Genomic DNA, 19454 nt, shown 5'->3' with positions numbered 1-19454 from the left:
GAGCAGAACACAACCAAGAGATAGATGTGATAGCTGTTTACAAAATTTACTGCGAACAACAGTCAATTTAACTCTGTTCAATAACATTTTTGGCTGCGAAAGCATAAAAACGTTTGCCCAGGTGCAAACCTAACCTGTTAAAACTTGTTGTTACACAGCCATTAGTGCTACTCTTGTTAACTTGTCACTCTACGAAGAGGCTTTGAGGATTAGGTTGCATTGAATGTAAGGCTGGAATTGTAGGATTTTATAGGCGTGACCCACAATACTGAACACAATAAAGTTCAGATTTTATATGGGAAAGAGTCAAAAATTTGTGCATAAAGTTGCAAAAAGAAACAAATAATAATTTTCTGCATGAGGCTAGGCTTAAAAATATTTGTGTTTGCCATCACCCAAACGAGTCAATAATATAGCACCTTGGTGGAAAAATTTTTTGAGTGAAAGTTACAAAAATTTTTTTTTCTTTTAGTATTTGTACCTTCTAGGATACTCCTACTTAATTAGTTGTTCTATGGGAGAAGTTGATAGCAGCTTATGGTCAGTCAAACAGCAAAATAAAAATAATTTAAACTTGAATGTATAGTGGGAACAACACCAACAAAACAAGAATAAAAAATAACAACGGAGGAGGGTGTTACGACAACTATTATTTTCCATGTATTTTCGCATAATGCATGCAGTTTATACTTTTTAGTTACAAAGGAAAAATAGAAATAATTTGTCTTACCAAAAAAAGGGTGTTGCAACAAGCGTATTCTACCTTGTTTTTATTATTTTAAATAAATAGTGGCAACTAAGTCTTGCAGTATTACATTTTAGCTAGTGTAATTATAAACATATATATCATAACAAAGGAGGGTGTTACCACAATAATAATTTGTCTTTCTCCGCACTTGTATTATAACTATTTTAGCAAAAGTAGCCAATTTTTGTTATAAATCACATAAATATTTAAACTACTGTTTAACCACATAACTATTTTTGTGATTACAAAATTAGAGCATCACGTATTTTAGTTTTATCGCAACAAATTTACCATGAACAAAGAATCAACTTTAAGTGGCCTTAACAAGTTGGTTAAATTGAATTATATATTCTAGACATTCTTGATTTCTCTTTTCCCCTTTAAGAAGGTTTTTTAAACATTATTTAACATTTTTTTTCTTTAGTATTACATCACAAGAAGATTCGTCCGAAAGCTGTATGAAGGTACCAGACATCTAACGTCTCCCATTTTCTGGTTATACTTAACTTGCATGGGTGCGCACTCTTCTTGCAGTATTCTCTGTGACGATGAAGGTCGGACTGACTTGTGGCATGGTTCCAAATGGTCTTTCGTCTTTCGTTCGAGTCTCAAGTGTAATGCACCAGGGGAGCATAATAGTGTCAGCATGAAGAAAAGAGACTTTATGTTCTCTATACCTTAGTTCCTTGTAATAACACCAACTGTATTTGATCATAGGCTTCATAAACTTTGTGTTTTAGTGGTTAAAAATAAGAAAAATATATTGTAGATAGCCATGCTTTAAAAATAAAAATAAAATAAAATTCCGACATCCAACCGGGTCAGTGCTTAAACCCTCACCCAGGTGACAGCAAACGTATTTATTTTTAATTTCAGATTTAATTATCCTGCATAAATTATGATGTTACATTTAAGTGATAGCTAATTTTGATATTGTCTGTCATCAATAATTTTAGGTGAATTGATTAGGACTTGTTAACTAACTTTTTAAGCTCTATAATCTAACATCATTTTATACTTTGGGTTCCCTTTAAGAGGAAGAACAAGTAATGTTTTCTGGGGAAAGTTATTTTATTTTGGCTTTTAGAAATAATAGCTTCAAAAAACTTCGGATCTACATGTCGGTTTGCTATCAAATTTTGTAAGCAAACATATGGCTTATAAAGCTCACCCATAAAATTTTATTGCAAACCAAGTTGAAGATCCGGAGTTATTGGGTTGTCAGCAAAAAATTAAGAGGCCTAGGACGAGCAAACGAGTGTCATTTTGGCAAAAAAATTTATGTTAATCAATTCACCTAAAAATAAAATAAATCCCCAGGTCTAAAAATACTGATGATGGAAAACTTTATATTATCAATGCATTGATAAAGTTGGAATGCACATCCCTTAACATGTCTAAAATTATTGATGACAGAAAATGTCGAAATTTGATATTACTTAAATATGACACCATAATTTATGCAGCATAAATAAATCTGAAATTCTTTAAACAAAATATCTTGAGAATGAAAAGAGCTTTTTAAAAATTTAAAAAGTCATGTTACTTAACTTTTTTAGCTGTGTAATAAAGCTTGACATCATTTTATACATCGGGTTCCCTATAAATTTAGCCTTTATTCAAAGGTCAAAATGTTCTGCTACTCTTGGAGTTCCAAAAATAATGGGACATTAAATTAGTTTACATTAAAGCCTAGTTCTCACAGTGGGTTAACATGAGAAATTTTGAGTGCAATTTTTTTAACTTGTGTATCTTCTACAGGGTTATCAAAAAAAATTCATGCTCGATTTGTCATCTTTCTCTCATTTTCTCACATAACAAATTAAGGTATAGCTGTAAACTCACGTATCATACTTGAATCTGCAAAATAAGGTCTTTCAAATGGAATTCCCGAGCCATCTGCATGATTATCCATTTTGTTTCAATTAATTTAATCGGTAAACACTGTATTCTCCACTCATATCATATCACTAAAATGAAAAGGCATATCAATACAGCTCTCAAAATAAGGGTTGAACACCTTCCAACCCTTACACTGTAACATTTTTGACCCCTTCCTTTAAGCCTTGCTTGGTAATTTTATTATCCTATATACAGTATCCCTTTTCACCAAACTTGAAAAATTTTGCACACAATTTTCAGTGACTGATTTGTCAAACAATGAGTTCCCGTAATAATAAATATTACTGATTTGTGTCATGTAATTCTGTAGTGTTGTAAACAAACACAATTTGATGCAAAATATATCCTGATTGACTTAGATTATTTTTAATTATCATGTTTTGGGATAAATATTTTTTGTAAAAATAAAATATTTATATCAGATTCACTGCATTCAAATTTATTATAAATTTTATTCCTATTTATTATGAAATGTTTCTTCCGAAATTTTTTATTTGTATACTGTATAACTCAATTTTTTGTCAGACTTGCAAGCATTGGGTACATAAGAAGTGCAGTAGTATTGGTGGAAGGTTAAGAGCTGACATTCAGTTTGTATGCAAGCGTTGCAAAGGTGAGATTATAGAGAATGAAGTATTTCCAGCTTCAATGATGTACAACAGTGGCTCGTTAGAGATAGTTGAAAACTTCTGTTACTTAGGTGATATGTTGGGCAGTGAAGGGGTGTTGGAAGAAGTGTTACTTGCAGGATAGGTTCTGCTTGGAAAAAGTTTAGAGAGTTACTTCCTTTGTTGACTAGCAGAGTCTTGTCAATTGAGTTAAAAGGTAGGTTGCATAAGGCCTGTGTAAGAAGTGTTATATTGTATGGTAGTGAGACATGGGCAGTGAAGCAGGAAGATCTTTGTTAATCTTCCATTCTAGGCGATTACTAATAAGAATCAATTGGTGGTGGGGTTTACTTGTGTTGAACCAATCTTGCTGGTGAAATCATTGTGTTTATAATAGTGGTATATATTGTGTTGTGTGTAAATCAATTGGGTTTATTTGTTGTTGCGTTATTAGGAGAACTGTGAAGATAACCTACAGGTTAGTCGTACACATATTGTGAGTTTAACAAATGGTAGCAGAGGAATAAAATTGCAAAGTATCATAGATAAATGTCGAAAAGTTGGGTACCCCCACTATCATTGAATACAGAGTCCAGTTACGAAGACTGGAAAAAAGAAGTTCAAATATGGCAAGCACTCACAGAACTAAAGGCGGAAAAACAAGGGCCAGCTATATTCATGGGTTTGAAAGGAAAAGCTAAAGAAGCAGTATTAGAATTGGAAATTGAACAAATCAGTGCCACAACTGGGGTAAAGGCTATTACTGACAGATTGGACAAAATTTACTTCAAGGATGTAAATCAAACTGCGTACCTGGCTTATGAAACCTTTAAAAAATTTAAAAGACCCTCTGAGATGAGCATGAATGATTACCTTATAGAGTTTGAACGATTATATCACAAAATCCAAGTTCTCTGTATGGAACTTCCTGATGGAGTTTTGGCATACCGAGTTTTACAAAGCGCTAATCTTACACCAGAGCAGCAACAGTTGGCTAGAGCAACTATAAATGAATTACGCTATGATTCAATGGTATTACAGTTAAAGAAAATATTTGGTGATACTGTGGCCTCATCTGTGTCAAATGATGCTGTAAAGATAGAGCCTGTTTTACAGGCAAGTGCAGATTCTACGGAGCAGAATTACTTCACTAAAAGAGGTGGATATCAGCGTTCAAGGTTTAAAAGAGGAAGGGCTGCAGCACCAAATCAAAGATACGGATGGAGGAAAAACCAGATCCAGTAACAGAGTAATGAATCCGCCTGATGAATTTGGAAATATTTCAAAGTTCAATATTTGTCAGTCTATTTATCACTGGGCTGTGAATTGTCCCCATTCTTATGAGAATCAGGAGTCTGAAAAAATGTGTAAGCAATTTAACATAGAGTTTTCCACAACAGCAGCCGAAAGTCCTTGGTCGAATGGGCTATGTGAACAACACAATGGTATCATTAAGGAAATGCTGAGTAAGATTATAGAGGATACGAAATGTACACCTAATCGAGCACTTTTCTGGGCTATTAGTGCCAAAAATTCTTTATCAAACAACAATGGATTTTCACCAAACCAGCTTGTTTTTGGTATCAGTTACCAGCCATGAATGATACAGTTTCAAGTAAGACTGTGGCCCATAACCTTGCCGTGATGCGTGCATCACGAAGAGCATTCATAGCAGCAGAATCTTCTAAAAGAATATGTAGAGCATTGCGGCATAATGTCCAGTGTTACAATGATGTGCAGTATGTAACTGGAGATAAAGTCTTTTATAAAAGAAAAGACAGCGAAAAATGGCATGGACCAGGCACTGTAATTGGACAAGAAAATAAACAAGTACTTGTCAAGCATGGTGGAAGTTATGTGAGAGTCCACATTTGTCGGTTGCAAAAGGTAAATCAAGTAGTACATTCACAGAAACCATCACAAGACTCTGAAAAGAGCCCAGAAGTAACAACTATGCAGTTGGACAACTGTGTTTCACCGGAAGACGAAATTTTTGACATAGTTGATCTTGAAAGTAATACTACGGAAGTACCAGTAACAGAAGCACCAGTAACTGAGGATGTGACCATTGATAATTCACAAACCAATGGGACACCAATAGAGGAAAGATCTAATGAAACATCAAAAAGTGAAACCACCGTCAATGAAAAAAAAGGCAATACCTCTATATTTCAAGGAATACCAAAGTTAAAAACCAGAATCATCTATAAGCTAACTCCAGACAGTGAGTGGATTAAAGGATTAGTTCACAGCAGAGCAGGTAAAGTGAGTAGAAAAGGAAAAGAAGGCAGGCAATATGGCAGCTGTTTAAATGTGCAAAATGAAGACACAGGTGAAATTAATTGGTTAGATTTCAAAAGATGTGTGAGTAAATGGCAACCGGTTGTTGAAGCCAATGACACTGAAGAAGTATCATTAGCGATAAAACCAACTATTGAAATTTAGCGAAATTTAAAGAATTAACCAACTGGCAAGACAACAATGTTTTCTCCACTGTTGAAGACAGAAGTCAATCTACAATATCCACAAGATGGGTAATCACAACAAAAAATATAGAGGGCAACAAAATTGTCAAAGCTCGTTTGGTCATAAGAGGTTTTGAAGAAGAGGAGGTTCAGAATCTGACTAAAGACTCCCCAACGTTTTCAAAAGAAAGCCTGCGAATTGTACTCAAAATGTTAGCAACTAACGAATGGGAATGCCACACCTTAGATGTCAAAACAGCATTTCTTCAAGGTAACCCGATTGACAGTAATTATAAAGCACCCAAAGGAAGCAAACGTAATAGGGGTTCTTTGGAAATTGAATAAAGTAGTATATGGCCTTACTGATGCTTCAAGAGCTTGGTATTTACGAGTAAAGGAACAGTTAATTGGTTTGGGAATGAAAATGTCTTTATTTGATGAGGCTTTATTTTATTGGGTTCAAGATGACTGTTGTCAAGGATTGATCGTAATACATGTTGATGATTTTCTTTGGGGAGGATCGGAAGATTTTCAAGTAAAAGTCATTGCATCCATTAGAAAAATATTTCGAGTTGGGTCAGAGAATTGCAGTAATTTTAAATATGTTGGAGTCAACATACAACAATTCAATAGTTCTATTGGTATGACCAAAGCAAATATGTGGCAAGCATGGAACAGGTTGAGATTCAAAGCACCAAAAACAAACATCAAGAACTCTCACATGAAGAGCAATCAAGTTTCGATGTATTTTTGGCAATTAAATTGGGTATCTTCTCAATTAAGGCCAGATATTTCTTTTGATGTTTGTCAGTTAAGCACAAAGGTAAACCGTGCAAATGTTGGTGATGTTATGAGAGCTAATAAATTGGTAAAGAAGTTGAAATTGGATCCTGATATTTGCCTAAAATTATGGAAGTTGAAACCTCCATTACAATTAATCTTGTACGCTGACGCCTCATTTGGAAATCTACATGACGGAAGCTCTCAAAGTGGAATTTTTGTTTTTCTTAAAGGTGTTGAGAACACCATGACACCTATCACATGGCAGTCAAAAAAGATTAGGAGAGTTGTGAGTAGCACACTTGCAGCAGAAACCTTAGCACTTGTTAATGGTATTGATGCATGTATCTGGGTGAAAAATGTAATAATGGAAATTGTGAAGACAGATCTAGAAGGTATCTTGTGCTACACAGATAACAAATCTTTGTATGAAGCTGCATATTCAACAAAAGATAACCGATTAAGAGTTGACATGGCTTCTTTTAGACAGAGCATCAATCAAAAGGAAGTTATATTGAAGTGGATTCCCACCAAACATCAGTTAGCAGATGTGTAAATAAAGCAAGGAGCAAATAGCACACTTCTACTGAATGTGCTACAAAATGGTCATGATGAGTATTAGTGACCAATCAAATGTTGTGTTTTCAAAATGTTTTATTATAAAGTTTTTTTTTGAGTTTTATTTTTCACAATTCATTGCTGAAACACCACTTAGCACTTGGCATCACACAACTAAGGACCCAAGAAAGAATAGTCTTCGGTAACTGTTTGATCAAGACTTGTATAGTAGAGGGCATTGGTGAAAAGCCAATTTCTCCCCAGGACCACTATACTAAGCGAGTAGGAGTCGCTATAAATTCCTCCCATAGCAGCATAAACTGAACAACGTGCAGAAAAGAAAATAGAGGGAGATTGTTAATCTTCCATTCTAAGCGATTACTAATAAGAATCAATTGCTGGTGGGGTTTACTTGTGTTGAACCAATCTTTCTGGTGAAATCATTGTGTTTATAATAGTGGTGTATATTGTGTTGTGTGTAAATCAATTTGGTTTATTTGTTGTTGTGTTATTAGGAGAACTGTAAAGATAACCTACAGGTTAGTCATAAACATATTGTGAGTTTAGAGAGAAATGATATGAGAATGGTTAGGTGGATGTGTAACACCAGTCTGAGAGACAGAAAGAGTTCAGATGAGCTAAGAAGCAGGCTAAGTATCCGTAGGATTAAAGATGTTATCCAGATAAGAAAATTGAATTGGCCGTAGCACTTGGAAAGAATGGAGGGGGATAATTGGGTAAGAAAGTGTAGAGACTTGATAGTTCCTGGGGCAAATCCCAGAGGCAGACCAAGAAAGACTTGGCAGGAGGTTGATCTAACACAGTCTAGATCAGATTGGAAGAGGGTCATTAATATACCCCGTCCAACCCATGCTAGCATGGAAAACAGACGTTAAGGCAAGAATGATGATGATGATGATTTACAATAATTGGTGTTATCATTTAATTTTTACAGTAAAAAACAAAAGGTCATGTGCCATTTTCTAAAACCTATTTTCACGTTTTTATTTTTGGCATTAAATAATCAAGAAAAAACAACACATTTAAACAGAAAGAAGAAACAAAAGGAACAGACACTTCCATTTAAACATCACTATTATTAGAGCAGGGTTCGAATCGCAGTTCGCATTTTGCAAATTGATATATTAATACCATAATCGATAAAAAATACCATTTTTGAGAATCACTTTATGAAGAAAATGATAAAACTGTGAATCAAATATTTTTACGCAGCGATAGAAATGCTTTTTCAGATCGCGTTTTAAAAATATAAGAACGAAAAACGTTGATAGATAAGCTTCGTTATATTGCATTTTAAAAGTTTAGAACGAAAAGCAGCAATAGAAAAGCTTTTTGAGATCGCGTTTAAAAATTTAATAAGGGGTCATCTACAAAATTCGTAGCAATTCGTATCAAAAAAAATCGTATATGCTATACGAATTTTCTTTTGCCATACAGTAATTAAATTCGTATGAAATTTTTCTAAATTCGTATAAAATTCGTATGAGTTTTTAATTAAATTCGTATGAGTTTTTAATTAAATTCGTATGAGTTTTAAATTAAATTCGTATGAGTTTTAAATTAAATTCGTATGAGTTTTAAATTAAATTCGTATGAGTTTTAAATTAAATTCGTATGAGTTTTAAATTAAATTCGTATGAGTTAAATTCGTACGAGTTTAACAAAAAATTCGTATGAGATTTTAATTAGATGCGTATGGTTTTAAAAAAAAGAAAATCGTTTGACATTGTATTAAATTCGTATATGAGTTTCAAAATAAAATATTTTTTAGATCGCATTTTAAAAGTTTAAAAACGAAAAACGGCGATAGAAATGTTTTTTTAGATCGCATGTTAAAAGTTGAAAAACGGCGATAGAAATGTTTTTTTAGATCGCATTTTAAGAGTTTAAAAACGAAAAACGGCGATAGAAATGTTTTTTTAGATCGCATTTTAAAAGTTTAAAAACAAAAAACGGCGATAGAAATGTTTTTTTAGATCGCATTTTAAAAGTTTAAAAACGAAAAACGGCGATAGAAATGTTTTTTTAGATCGCATTTTAAAAAGTTTAAAAACGAAAAACGGCGATAGAAATGTTTTTTTAGATTGCATGTTAAAAGTTGAAAAACGAAAAACGGCGATAGAAATGTTTTTTTAGATCGCATTCTAAAAGTTTAAAAACGAAAAACGGCGATAGAAATGTTTTTTTAGATCGCATTTTAAAAGTTTAAAAACGAAAAGCGGCGATAGAAATGTTTTTTTAGATCGCATTTTAAAAGTTTAAAAACGAAAAACGGCGATAGAAATGTTTTTTTAGATCGCATTTTAAAAGTTTAAAAACGAAATATAATTCGTATAAAAGAGAATATAATTCGAATGACAATTCGTATGAAAGAGAATATAATTCGTATGACAATTCGTATGAAAATCGTATAAAAGAGAATATAAATCGTATGACAATTCGCATGAAAATCGTATAAAAGAGAATATAATTCGTATGACAATTCGTATGAAAATCGTATAAAATTCGTATTAGATTTTTTATAAATCGTATAACTATTTAACACTATACGAATTGTATACGATTTTTATACGAATTAAAAGCAATTAAATTCGTATATATTCGTATAAAATATCATACGAAATTTGTAGACGACCCCTAACGAAGAACGGCGATAGAAAAGCTCTGTTAGATCGCATTTTAAAAATTTAAGAATGAAGAACGGCGATAGAAAAGCTTTTTTAGATCGTGTTTTAAAAAATTACCAAGAAGGAAGTATTTTTGCATGATTTGAAAGGAACTCGCTATCCTATTGTGTTTTTGAATGAAAGTTGGGCGTACACGCATGCTTACATATGGACAGTACTGTAAACCAGCATTTCATTAAAGACAATTTTTTGTGAAAACAACTTTAATAAGTATACTGTATTTAACTTAGGTTGTTATGTTTGCGAAAACTGCTTAAGAACCTCTCGAGAGTCACTAGTTCAGACGCTTAGTTCTTGTGTTTGGGGTTTATGTGGTTAAATTCGAATTCTGAAGGAATAATGAAAAAGAAACAGCATTAAAATATTGGATTTAAAAACTGAAGATTTCCATCATCTAGTGATTTAAAAATATATATAAAAGTTCAGTTCAAATGCAAATGGTGAACTATTTATTCGAACTCTTTACACAATGCTTTTTCAAATGGCTCAAACAGAAATAAACCTTTCTTTCATTAAAATATATTCCAGGAAAGAGGTATTTTTTGCTGTTTTTAACGTAAATAAATTTTTTAAATGGAAAGAAACGAAAAAAATAAATTTCCAAAAAAAATAATAAGAGGCACTTAAGCAGAAATTGTGAAGAATTCAAATTCCTTTGTTCTTGGTTTTTACAACTAATATTTGGTCCTAAGTGTGTTTTTCTTGTTCTCACTTTCAAGCAAAATGTGACATATGTTCTTATAAAATTTGCAGAGTTGCAAATGTTAAGAAGTTTCTCACACAGGCAAAAAAGACAAAATATGGCAAATTGGCTATTAACTTCAATTTATAGACGTCAACGGAGCAAAAGTTGGAAAGAAAACTGGATTCAACAAATTGTTTTTTAGTGCGAGTGTACTTTTCACTTTCATTTCTTAAACTGTTGTTGTCTGTTTTTTTGTCTACATTTACATGTGCATGTATGTCTGTTGTTTTGAACGAAGAATTACATGTAGCTATGGCTACCGACCAATTAGAATGCACCTGTATATTATAAAAATCCATAAACTTATGTAGCTAAACATTGGCAAGTCTGTCATCAACACTAACCTAACTCCTAATTTGGTTATGCAGTGAACTGTACTGCCTAAGGGAAAGAGAGATAGGTAACAATTGTGTTTTAGTAAAACATAGCTTTACTGTCAGCTCCTAACCAGATTATAGAATATATGGGATAAAAACACTAGCTAGCCAGTTAGCTATTATATAAAGCTATATAATGGGTTTAGACTGGGAAAATATAGCTAGCTAACTAGCTAGATAAGGTAAGCTGTAGCTAGTTAGCTTTAGGTTTTGGCAAAGCAAAACTTCTTTGAAGTTTACAATCAAAGTTTAGCTAGCTAGGTTGCAGTCGCTAGCTTAAACAACTTTTGCAAAGAAAGCAATAGTTATAGCTATATATTCTTACATTAGTGATCGTTTCACCAAATTTGTATACCATCTCGAAGCTGCTGTGTCTCAAAACAAGGCGTATGAAATAGCTTTCATCGTGGCGGATAATCTTGGTAGCAAATTATAATTTACAGATTTAGGAAGAAAGTTTGCAAATCGTTTCAAAAGAGATTCAGCGAGGCGCATGTAAGCGGTTACGTCACATATTTGCATAATCTCTGCCCGAACGACATGCGAAATTACGACCCGGCACCCGACACCCCGACTGGGAATTTAAAACACCACCAGTTATTTTTTTTCATCAAATTAAAAATATTTACAAATTATAACTCCATCTTGGGTAAATATATCAAAAACATATCTAAAAAAAAATTAAAGACATGCTTAGACTGAGTTTTGATTTTAAAAAAAAAAGAAACAGGGGCATTGAAAACGAGGTTGTGCTATATTATTAGAACAAGCGGCTTTTTGCAGGTACACTTTTGTAATAAGCGACTTACACGAAAGTTAAGCTAATGGCGGTGAAAAAAATTATATGCACTGACGCCAAAAATAATAAATACCTTAAATATCACATTGGAAATACAAATATAACTGAAAATGATAGAAAAGTTCCCTATGTGTATTTCATGTCCATAATTTATTTGATATACGCACTAACCATGCGTAATAAACTAAATAAACAATCATAATAAACTCACATTTTAAAAGAAATTGCTAACAAAAAATACAGCCTATCATTTATGGTTGAAAGTCTTGCGATTGAAACGTTTATGGTCTTAAGCGGCATTTAGTTAACAAAAAAACAAAATCTTGATGTGAACCATCATTTCCAGCATACGTTTTTTTTATTAACTGTGCCAATTTTTGTCGAAAATAAAGTAGTATATTTTTTGGACAAATTTTGGCCTGAAATAACATTTAGGTGACAAAAAATCAAACTTTTGCATCATCATCACTTTCAGCATACTTTATTTGTTAACTGTGCCAAATTTGGCCGAAAATGAAGTGGTTTTAATTTTTGGACCAATTTTGGCCTAAAATGACATTTAAGGTGGCAAAAAATCAAAAATTTGATCTCACCACCATGTTCAGCATACTTTATTTGTTTACTGTGCCAAATTTTGTTGAAAATAAAGTAGTTTTAATTTTTGGACCAATTTTGGCCTAAAATAACATTTAAGGTGGCAAAAAAACCAAAATTTTGATGTCACCATTATGTTCAGTATACTTTTTTTGTTAACTGTGCCAAGTTTTGTCAAAAACAAATACCAATTTTGGCCTGAAACGTCATTTAGATGACTTCCCAGTAATTAGGGAGCTTGGGTACGAAGTTTAAATCTGCGACGTTGCAATTGACCATTTGGGACAGGGTTAGTTAGTTAGCCAGGGTCGATTTCTTCTCAAAAAATGCTCCGAAAGAAAAAAACGACGGTTTTAAAGAATTTCCTACGCTTTCGGGCGCGGAAATTCAAATAGCAGATTCAAAAAATATATTTTTTTGTCTTTGCGCAATATGGTACCATACTAGCGATGGCTGTGTTTGCACAATTTTATAGCTGTAAAAAATGCAATATATAAAGGACGGGCGGACCTGCGGAATTATCAACGAAGTCTCCTTTTTATCAATGCCTGTATTCTGTCTTTCTGTACGGGAGAAAAAAGTGTTGCTACAGACATACGAAATGTAATATATTATCTTTTGCGCATTTTTACACAATCCTTTGCTCACTTTAAAAAGCTTCTTATGAAAAAGTCATGCATAATTAACTTTTACTAATTTATTTTATTGATACCCGCGTTTTGCCTGTCTTACGGTGGGCAAAATGGTATAAGAAGAGCGGTAGTTTCTCTAATCATGCCGCGTACGGGATAAGTACAACTTAAGTTCTAGAGATGGCAATATCCCTGGTGGACGATCTAATGTACCGGTTGCCATTTTAGAGGGGGTTTGATGACGTTTTTTGACCTTTTTGTTTTCTAACATATTGTTTTTATGTTTTTACTTGTTAAAGCCAGCTAGCTAGCCTTATTTATTGCTATTCTTGTATAGTTTTTTATTACGTTTGTATAAGAGCTATTTATCCTAGCAAGTATTATTTATTTTAGTGTTATCTTTACCAATGTGATTTTTACCCAGTTGCAATTTGTGTTAAATCCGCATGGCTGTGGTTAGCTCCATCCGGTTTAAAAGCAAAAGTAGCCAAATACATTTGACTGCAACAAATAATTCTTTCTTACGCTAGATGCAGTTAGGTAGCTGCACCTTTTACTTTAAATATAAACAATGGCAGAGTTTAAAGTTTTTTTGATTCAATTAGACAACAATGTTGATTAACCTGTAACGGCATGCTGTAGGATATGTTTTTGACAATGAATTTTTGAAATTTCTTGAAAACTTATTCCGCAAAATAAAAATTGCTGAGTGATTGATATATCCGCAACGGATTAGAGCATGGCTGTTTCCTGTGTTTAAATTAAATTCGCAAAGTTGCGATAAAGTGTATTTTGAAAAGGGTATTATGCCTATAGCAGGCAATGGCATGCTTTACTTGCACCTAAGAGCTGAAATAGATGTTCAACACTTGATTACTGGTGGATTAGCGTACCGTTTTGATGCCGGGTCTCATTGCTGGTTATAAATTATACTTCCTCCTTTATGTCATGATAAATGTGACTTCTTACTTGCTGCTTGGAGCAAAGAATACGGAAGGAGAAACAACTCTTTTAATTCTATTGAAACACTGCGTGAGGTTCTAGCAGGTGTCTGTATAGAAACTTAATTTGAAATTTTGGCGGTTGTGTGACTAAATTATTCGTGAATAACAATTCGCAACTATGATTGGTTATAAAAACAATTAGATAATTTGATGATGAATTTAATAATATTATCAAAACAAGAAGCCATATTGAAATCGGTAAAATTTCTTTTGTTTTTATGTTAACATAATTAGCGAAGAAGCATATGCTCGACACTTTTGTAAACAAAAAGAAAAAGTTTATATCTCGTTTTAAAACGACGTTCTGTTATAAGAAGTTATTTCTTTAGTTAGAATAAACATTAATCCAGCACACATTTTGTCGGCACTCATCCGGCGCATATATATCTATATTGTTTTTCATGATCAAAGTGGTATACTCAAGCCTGCAAAAATAGGTTAATATCATGGTTAAACGCTTATTTCCAAACGTATTGTTGAAGTTTTTAACAGCAATGTTTACCGACTTATATTAGGCACACTTTCCATACAATAATCACGTGCTTGCAGCGTGTTACAGTCAGATTTCAATAGAAAAAAGTTAGCCCCTATTAAAGGAGAATATGGAATTTGATCATTTTTTTGCGAAAAAGACTCGGTCGAGCACCTCACGCACTGATTCTTTTGAAATTAAAAACAATAGAAAATTCAATACATTTAAAGCGTACAGAAATGAAGTTGTTTCTCCTTCCGTATTCTTTCCTCCAACCTTGCTGCTACCTATCCGATAGACCATTTCACCTACAGGCACAAAATAATATCGAATATTTCATGACAAAGCGCAAAATTGCACCAAGTTACCTTAAAGGATGCCGACCAAGCACACACTCATGTTTTTAAAAAAAATTACAGCGATTGCACTTTTTTTCTAAACAAGAAGAACATTCACACTTTTAGCAGCATCCTTTCTTATTCTTGGAACAGAGCTTACCGCGGTCTGTTAAAAACATGAGCCTTGAAACAGTAATAACGGCGTCCTACTCTCTTGTGCGCATATACAGTATTTGCATGGGTCAATAATAAGTAAACTTCAATCTTCATCATTAAACATTAGCAAGTCCATGTCACTTTTCGTTTTTCATTATCGATTTCTAAAAAAAAGTGTACTTTCATGCCTTATTTTATTGGCTGTATCTCTATTCGGAAAATTAATTTTTTTATCTGCATTAAAATAATTTGATATCAACAAGGATCTCTGCTAAAAAAAGTTGATTTAACAAAAGTCTTTTTTTTTGTGTATTCTTCGATAAACGCACCATCAAAAAATGGTTTTTCTTACTCAATGTAGCAAAACCTATATAACTGTTGTCTGAATGTAAATGCTTTCACAATGAAACCTTATGATAATTTCCTTAATAAGAATAAGGCTTTGAATTACCTGCTACATGTGAGCATTTTCGAAATAATCTAAATTAGTGTTTTTTTGGTATTGCTCTTCTTCTTAGATATATCATGTTAACCTGCGATATCACATTGGTTGTGTTTCTATTGCAAGTTACTTTTTATTCTCAGTAGAGGATAAAATTATGTAGTGTAAAAGGTTCTCCTTTACTATTATATTTCAGTCGTTTAACATAGGCAACGTGTTTTCAACAAAAAGAAAAGTTCTTTATCACCTAACATAAACACATCTACAAGCTTGCTTGTGCCGGCTGTCATGACTTTATTGATGAAACCACTACACAACATGATCTTGCATTGGTGGTGTTTCTCTGTTGAAATTGATTTCCAGAATATGTTCCCTGTTGGACATATAAGATGCAATCTTCTGCAAATTTTTATCATTCTTTTGTTTATCACCGACACGATATTCTAAGACAGAACCAACCAAAAGCAGAAATTTTTTCATGATGCATTTTGTTATTATAACGTTTAACCATTTAATGAAAACTCTCTTTTACATATTATTTGTTTTCGTAGACAATAAAAGCTGAATGATCTTAAATTTATCAGAAAGAATCAATGCAGGTCAAAGTTGCAGAATAATGCGTGAACTTATGACCAGATGTTTGACTAATTGTCTAGCAATTAAAAGAGGACATTGAAAAGAACACAACCTTTACATAAATTTATTTTTGATAATTTAATATTACCACAAACAACATATAACACAGATTACCATACTTTCATCATTACCGAAAGCGGAAAATATATTTAACAATGATAAAATAAAAAGAAGAAAAATATCGGGTGTATTCTAGAAAAAATATGTAAAGGTATGTAAGGTAGTTTTATTTTTCAAGGAAGCAAGTAAAGACGTCACCACTTTGACGTGATAAATCTCTGCATTGTTTTCACCACAAGTTGAAAATAAATGAGCCATTCTCAAAAAAGTGCGACATTCAAGCTTGGAAAAACCGTAAAATATGTCAATTCGTTTTGATTGATGAAGAATTATAAAGCATCTGAATATATGTTACTCTAGGGTCTTAAAACAGTAAATATGCACTACAAGATCGCTTCCATTTCAGTTTTACTGGTCATTGATGTAACTTCCTATTTTCCACGTGTAACCTATGTTACCATTTTGTAAATTAGGATATTTTCATCACTACTGTTTTTCTTTCTCTAAATAATTAAGAATAGTGTATTAGTAGTTAGGGAACGGAAATGTACCAAAAAAGTAATACTAAAAGTAATGAAAACTAACTCATCATTCTATGATTGCAATAAATTTTATAATGTAAAAAATATATGGTCACAAACTAAACCATATTTAATTCATTAACTATAAATCGATAAAACTTACTGAATAATGTTCTCTGAAAGGTGAATGAAGACTAAAATTATAAAAAAAAAATTGAAATAATGAAATATTTTAGTTTTTGAGGTAAAAGTTAAGGCTAAAATGGTAACGTATGTTACAAAGAAATTTTATACTCTTTGATTGTTAACCGTCTGGATTTTTCGGGTTTTTAGGCATTCTGAATGGCTTAGCGCTCTTGACGAAGGGTCGATATTTTGCGTTTACGTTGATAATGTCTTGTAGTAAGGAAACAAAATATCCGTTAAAATAAAATTAAAAAATGTCAGCATCAATAAAACTTCTCATATTTATTTTTATTGTGAAGTTATATGCCTGAATTAATATATTTTTAAAAAATAAATAATAAAATGACTCCACTGGCAACCTATATTTTTTATTATTATTATTTTCATCAATACCATTCAGTCATTACATCTGCATTTTCTCTTTTCTCTAAACCTTTCATTGTGTCAATAAGACCTCAAGCAGAGTTACTAAATTACGTTGATTTGTATATATTCTAATTTGTAATGTTATATAGTTTTTGAGACTAAATTTTAAGATTTAGACTAATTATTACACTCACTAATTAGAAATATTTTGACATAAACGAATTTGATAGCAGCGCTAATTAACTTTTGTTTGTTTTTTGTCTCGTTTTTTGATTGGATAATGCAAAAAATCCACAGCATGTATTGGTTAAACACCCTTAGAGACGGTTTCTATACAGCACCGGGAAACTTCAACCATGATGATACCAATAAATGTAAACAAACAACATGACCAAAAAATGTTAAAACATACGAACCAAACTTTAACTATTAAGATACAAACAGCTATCTCATCTGTTCTAAACAATGCCATCTATGCAATTACCCTTTTTTGGATTAAGAGATCTAAAAAATATTGATGGTTTAAAATCAAATCACATACAGCTTAAATAAAAAAGTATTAGATTTAATCTTTTTAAGCAAATGGTCATGGAAGTTGGCTTCTACATCAAAAATGTCACAGCCACTACCAGATGGTTCGAATTAGCTCTTTCGTCATTAAAAATTGGCGCCTGTTAAAATACGAGCGAATATAAAACTTTGACCTTATTCGGTCCGCGGGTGGGGGGGGGGGGGGGCGAGATTCTGTCCCCCTGTCAAGTGTTTTTAATAACTCTTTTTTGCTATCCGGCATAGGCAGGATACTTACTCAGTTTCTATATTTATCTGTTAGGCACCTGCATGCCAAATATTTAGGTCACATACCTATTAAACTTTAAAAAATGGCTATTACTCGAAGCTACCCCTAAAAATATCTATGAAATCCTTATAATGGGAAAATATAATAACGTTCGTTAAGATTATCCTTACCACTTGAATCTTACAAAAGAACTTTGCATCGTTAATGGAACCTTTGTGAGAAGTTTGTTCACTGAATAATTTAATTACCCGATTTTTATGGATTTTACCCATAAATCGAAAAATCAAAAGACTATAGCTAATCGAATAAAATACTAGATTATGTATCGCTAGCGTCGTATCGAAAATTCTTTTTTATTTTCATTTAAAAGAATCATGGCAAGCATCACGTATTTAATACACAATCCACAGAATGTTAATACACTTACAACACGTGATAACATAATGTCTGGTCAGCCTTCAGCATCTTAAAGAGTGGGAACAGGAAATCCTAGTGATTATAAATAATTTGCGCAGTTTGGCACGAAAGAGAATCTAGGTATTCACCATGTTCTCAAGCTTGAGGCTGACATACTTGATTTAAACAACATTACAAGACAGTTTTTCTAATTTAATCAACTGAGTTAAGACCTTTGCTCTGATGCCAACCTCACACAAAGCTAACCATAAAACAAGGATTCTTTGCCTTATTGGTGGTTTGGTATTTGTTTCCTGCAAACAATGTATAATAACAATCATACAAGCAAGAGAAATTAGTAAAAAAAATCATCACCTAAAAATGGATTCCGACACCCGTCTCTGCTTTCTTGTCGTATTTTTGTTGTTGTTGTTGTTGTTGTTGTTGTTGTTGTTGTTTTAAGTTACGTTAAGTCTTTTTGTAACAAGTGTTATTCTATATTCTCTGCGGATTTGCTTACATTCCAAAAGGCTAAACTTTGAGAAATTGATGGGAACGATGATGAGCCATTTTACATCCCCAAACCTTCATTTTCAATCCATGTGATTGAAAAATGTTGGCATTTTTGTGTAACAAGAAGTGGTAGTACTTAATAAGTTCTACTTTTAAGATATTACATTAACTTGTATCTTTACTTGATGGTGGTATTATGTTTTAGGAAAGATAGTTAGTTAACCTTGTTGCAAAAAAATATGTAGCAGACACATTTTTTACTAACTAAAACTTCACAAAAAATGTGACTCTTCAGGGAATATAGCATGCTTTAGGGCAAAAAATTGATCTCCTTTCCAAAAAGTACACCTTTCCGGAATTAGTTTTCTGTGATGACTTTTATAAACGAAATGAACGTGATTTTTAAAATCCTCAACTAAAACTTGATGAAATGGGAAATCTTCAAGTGTAGACAGCAAACAAACAACCTGTTAAAACAGGTTTCTTGATTTTTGCGCTATTTAACCTCTGCTTGAAACCGAGGCTTATTAATACAAGTGAAAGTTAAAAAGATTTTGACCGCAACATTATTACCTATATTTACCCATGTAGGATTAAGTTTATAATATACACACACACCAATTCAATAATGCTGAATATTATCTTAAAT

General features: G+C 32.5%; 1 protein-coding gene across 1 annotated transcript in view; it reads right to left on the bottom strand.

Moving 5' to 3' along the window:
• Positions 1-11386, bottom strand: part of LOC130622640 (bromodomain adjacent to zinc finger domain protein 2B-like) — a 31018-nt gene extending 19632 nt beyond the window's left edge. Inside the window, exons 1-2 of the mRNA XM_057438126.1 lie at positions 11217-11386; positions 2594-2718 (exon numbers count right to left, since the gene is read on the bottom strand). Coding sequence (XP_057294109.1) covers positions 2594-2663 — 70 coding nt within the window. The 5' untranslated portion in view covers positions 2664-2718; positions 11217-11386. The remainder of the gene's footprint in view (positions 1-2593; positions 2719-11216) is intronic.
• Positions 11387-19454: the final 8068 nt, after the last annotated feature.

This window comes from Hydractinia symbiolongicarpus, chromosome 12 (genome assembly GCF_029227915.1).
Source record: "Hydractinia symbiolongicarpus strain clone_291-10 chromosome 12, HSymV2.1, whole genome shotgun sequence".
NCBI lineage: Eukaryota > Metazoa > Cnidaria > Hydrozoa > Anthoathecata > Hydractiniidae > Hydractinia > Hydractinia symbiolongicarpus.
This window is presented reverse-complemented; position numbering and strand designations above follow the sequence as displayed.